General features: G+C 42.2%; 1 protein-coding gene across 1 annotated transcript; it reads right to left on the bottom strand.

Moving 5' to 3' along the window:
• Window positions 1–1,088: 1,088 nt before the first annotated feature.
• On the bottom strand, window positions 1,089–3,223 carry LOC112100082 (probable LRR receptor-like serine/threonine-protein kinase At3g47570). The gene is made up of 3 exons (XM_024187835.1): window positions 3,169–3,223; window positions 1,341–2,048; window positions 1,089–1,219 (listed from the first exon to the last, which is right to left on the bottom strand). Exons 1-3 carry the CDS (start codon window positions 3,221–3,223, stop codon window positions 1,089–1,091), a joined length of 894 nt encoding a protein of 297 aa, XP_024043603.1.
• Window positions 3,224–3,678: the final 455 nt, after the last annotated feature.

The following is a 3,678-nucleotide window of genomic DNA, read 5'->3' as shown; positions in this document are numbered from 1 at the left end:
TCCTGGCAAGTCGACGGTTCTACAGCATGGAAGACACCAACAACAAGGCATGATACTGAAAGGTCTTCAAGTCTCCAAAATCAGAGAAGATCAATGGACAAGATTGAGAGCCAAGCATCAAGGGTCAAGATTGATTGTAGAATAAAACAATAGTGTACAATTAATTCTTAGTCCTTACTAGCCGTAAATAATATACTTGATCTCTGTATGAATATGACATTGTGCTACCAATACAATTATTCTCTTTGCACTTTTTTTTTAACCCTTGGCTTCAGTTTCTGTAAATTAATCTCTTTCATAGTACTTCGGTACTTACGATTTTAACACGACAAACAAAAAAGCATAATTTTTTTAATTATTTCACTCTTATATATGTCCCAGTTGTCATTCTAATTTCTTTTTGCTATTTGTGTGTGGAAATAGAAAACAGAGGACAGAAGGCGCCCTCGGGATGAAGGAAAGGAATGTTTGAGCCTTTATGGGACTCGAACTTTTGCTCTAAACAAAAGCTGAGGACAACAAACCTTTCAATATATAGGTGTCCAAAGCATTGGGGGCAATGAGATACTTTTCTTGAACTTGAAGTTTTGTTTAATAAATTAAATCATATTCTTTAGTGTAGTTTGACTTCTTAAAGTGCAACCAAATCACTATTCTACCTAAACACATGCAAAAAAAAGAAAAAGAGAAAGTATAAAACAAAGATCATCAGTAGCATTTCTTGGAAGAACTAAATCAACTCTGTCCATGCAAACAAGATGACTGCAACAGTTTTCTCAAGAAAAAAAATCAAAGGAAAAGATATAAGGTTCTTACACTTATTACATGAATTCTATTTAACTATCAATGAAAGCAAACGAAATTAACTTAAATTTCCAATCCTTTTACTCAATGTCTCTTATCTTGAGTAATCCTGTAACAATATCTTTTGCATTAATCCTCTTTTCCGGTGATTCCATTGTACACTCCAGAGCTAAAATAAAGATAGACAACAGACATTGATCCTTTGCTGTAGAAAGTTTTTCCTCTCCACTTAGCAGAGTTTTGTCCACAACTTCCACTAATGAATTAGGAAGCAAGTCATTAACCTAACGCTTTAAGCTCAATTCTCCAACAAAAATTTCATCTGTGGGTTTTTTCTTGGTAAAAGTTTCCATCAACATAATCCCATAGCTGTAAACATCACTTTTTGTAGATACTTCTCCTTCAATGCCGTACTCTATGAATCAAATTAATTTCACAATTAGATAAATAATCAGTAACAATTTGATATGAGGATCGTAAAAATCAATGATTTAGAAAATTTAAAATGAACTAAAAAAAAGTTGTTTGAAGCAAACCTGGTGCCATATAACCTATAGTGGCAAGGGTTTTTGTTCGCATCATAGACTCATCCTCTCCTCTTAAAAGCTTTGCTATGCCAAAATCACTCAAATGAGCAACCATATTTTCGTCCAACAATACATTACTAGGCTTTAAGTCACAATGAATAATAGCAGTTGAATGATCGAAGTGGAGATATTCTAAAGATGATGCAACGTCAATCATTATGTTCAACCTCTGAAATATATTAAACACATAATTGCTAGAATGCAGCCAATCCCCCAAGCTCCCATTGGACATGTATTCTAGGACTAATGCTTTGAAGTCATCGTTCGAGCAACTGCTGATAACTTTGATAAGGTTTCGATGGCGAATATTTTTTAACACTTCACATTCAGCCTCAAAACTCTTCAATGCGCTTGCACATTGCTGGTGAAACACTTTTATTGCAATCTTCATCCCATCTTCAAGTCTTCCACCGTAAACAGAACCAAAACCTCCTATGCCAATTATGTTGTTTTCAGAAAAATTATTTGTTGCTCGTAAAAGTTCTAAGTATGAAAATCTTCTTAGCGTTGCTTGTGATGACAAGATACTATCATTTGACAACACTGTGCTTCCCTTTCTACATTCAATAAGCTTAGATTTGAGAGCTAGAGTGATTGCTATTGCTAGAACAATACTTGTTGATGCGGAAATCTGCTCGCCCTTGGACCGACCAGATTCTGTCACCAACGTTTGTGTTATCAACTGTCACTCGAACCACTGGGGTTGGAATTGTTGATGCAGGATTCCAGTTCTCCTCGTTCTATGACCAGGATTTCTGCCCGATCAACTTCTTCACGACCAGAAGGTCTTCTCGTGAGGCTTCTTCTCCAGAGGTTCCTACGCACACAGACAAGTCAGAGTACGCCGGTTGTTTTCCCGGCGCAAACCCTCCGACGCTCAAGTCAGATATGAAGGTTCCGGGAACGCTCGCCACAGATCTTATGGCTTTTTCGTGGTTTTCTCTTCTTTTGAATTTCTTTTTTAATCTCAAAAATGCTAACCCTTTTACCTTCGTTGGCTACCGTTTTATAGGCTTCCCCTGAATCCCAGTCTTCCGCTTTTTCCCAGACAGTATGGGACTCTGACTGCTGCGTTATGGGCAAACGCGGAATCTTGCCTGTTACGCCACGGTTCTGGGGAAAGCGTGGCTGTCGTGGTTCTGTGAGATCTTGCGTGTTACGCCACGGTTCTGGGGAAAGCGTGGCTGTCGTGGTTCTGTGAGATCTTGCGTGTTACGCCACGGTTCTGGGAAAAGCGTGGCTGTCGTACCTAGATTCTCGGGCTGGGGAGCCCGTCTTGCCGACTGCCGTCGACCGGGTCTCCTCGCCTCTCGACCTCTAGCCGGAATGGCCTTATGCCTCTTACAGGAAATTGGCCTCGTGGATGACGTGCTCGTGGGTGAGCAGGATATTTCTGTTCCTGTTCCCCCGCGCACCAGGCTTTTACGGGACATACCGGTTCGCAGAACTCTGCCATCAGATATCCGCTCACCATGCCTGGTCTCGTCGACGTATTTCTCCTAAACACCGGTCCCCCAGTTTCTGGTGTTGGGTAATGTAGTGGACCAGCAGTAGAAACTCGTTAGTACTCGCTCGCGTGGGATCGGAAAAGGCTGCCAAGAGTCATGTCGCATTTAATTGCGGACGAGGTGACGTGGCAGAAATCCCCCCCTCCATTTGAATTTCGAACCGACGGTTACGAGACCCTCGGGATTCGGCACCGTTAAATGCTGGCAACCCAAGAGTCCGTCCTCATTAGGAAAACCAAATCCTCTCAAACGCCATATTCATCATTCACTCCGTCTCCGTCTCTGTCTCTCCGGCAAAGAAGTTCCGGCATAAAAGGCCTCCATCTCTGACTTTCACCGACTGAACCATTACTTCAGGTATTTCTTCTATCTCCTTGGTCTCGGATAGTTGTAGATAATTTCTCTTCTCTTCTGTTTGGGTAGTAGTTGGTGGTGTTGTGGTTAGAGCTTAGGGAATGTCGAAGGGTAAGGAGAAAGTCGTTGAGATTGATGACGACGAACTAAGTTTCCTGCCCGGTCTGCTCACTGATCCTGCTTTTGACCCCGGGATCCCCTTAGAACCCATCAGGTTTAGTGTCGGGACTAGTGCTAGGAGGATGTCCCCCCAAACAACCTCCACGAGCGGAAGCAATGGCGAGGAGGGATCTTCTGGCTCCGAGGACACCTTAAGTGAGAATGGGGAAGGTGACTCTGGTGAGGTGTCTCCATCTGGAACATCACGACCAGAAGAACGGGGTACAGTAGGAGGCAGAGCCTTGTCGCGCGATTATGCCATTGAT

This window comes from Citrus clementina, unplaced genomic scaffold, assembly GCF_000493195.1.
Source record: "Citrus clementina cultivar Clemenules unplaced genomic scaffold, Citrus_clementina_v1.0 scaffold_9, whole genome shotgun sequence".
In the NCBI taxonomy this organism is placed as follows: domain Eukaryota; kingdom Viridiplantae; phylum Streptophyta; class Magnoliopsida; order Sapindales; family Rutaceae; genus Citrus; species Citrus x clementina.
Note: the sequence above shows the minus strand (reverse complement) of the source record. Positions and strands in the feature narration are given on the sequence as shown.

Bases quoted from the DNA above. Each gene is read 5' to 3' on its own strand.
- LOC112100082 (XM_024187835.1), bottom strand. From the start codon at position 3,223: ATGGAGGCCTTTTATGCCGGAACTTCTTTGCCGGAGAGACAGAGACGG. The intron at 2,049-3,168 runs GTGAATGATGAA...CGTTGGTGACAG, and splicing joins GAGACAGAGACGGAGACGGA to AATCTGGTCGGTCCAAGGGC. The intron at 1,220-1,340 runs GTTTGCTTCAAA...TTTGATTCATAG, and splicing joins TATAGGTTATATGGCACCAG to AGTACGGCATTGAAGGAGAA.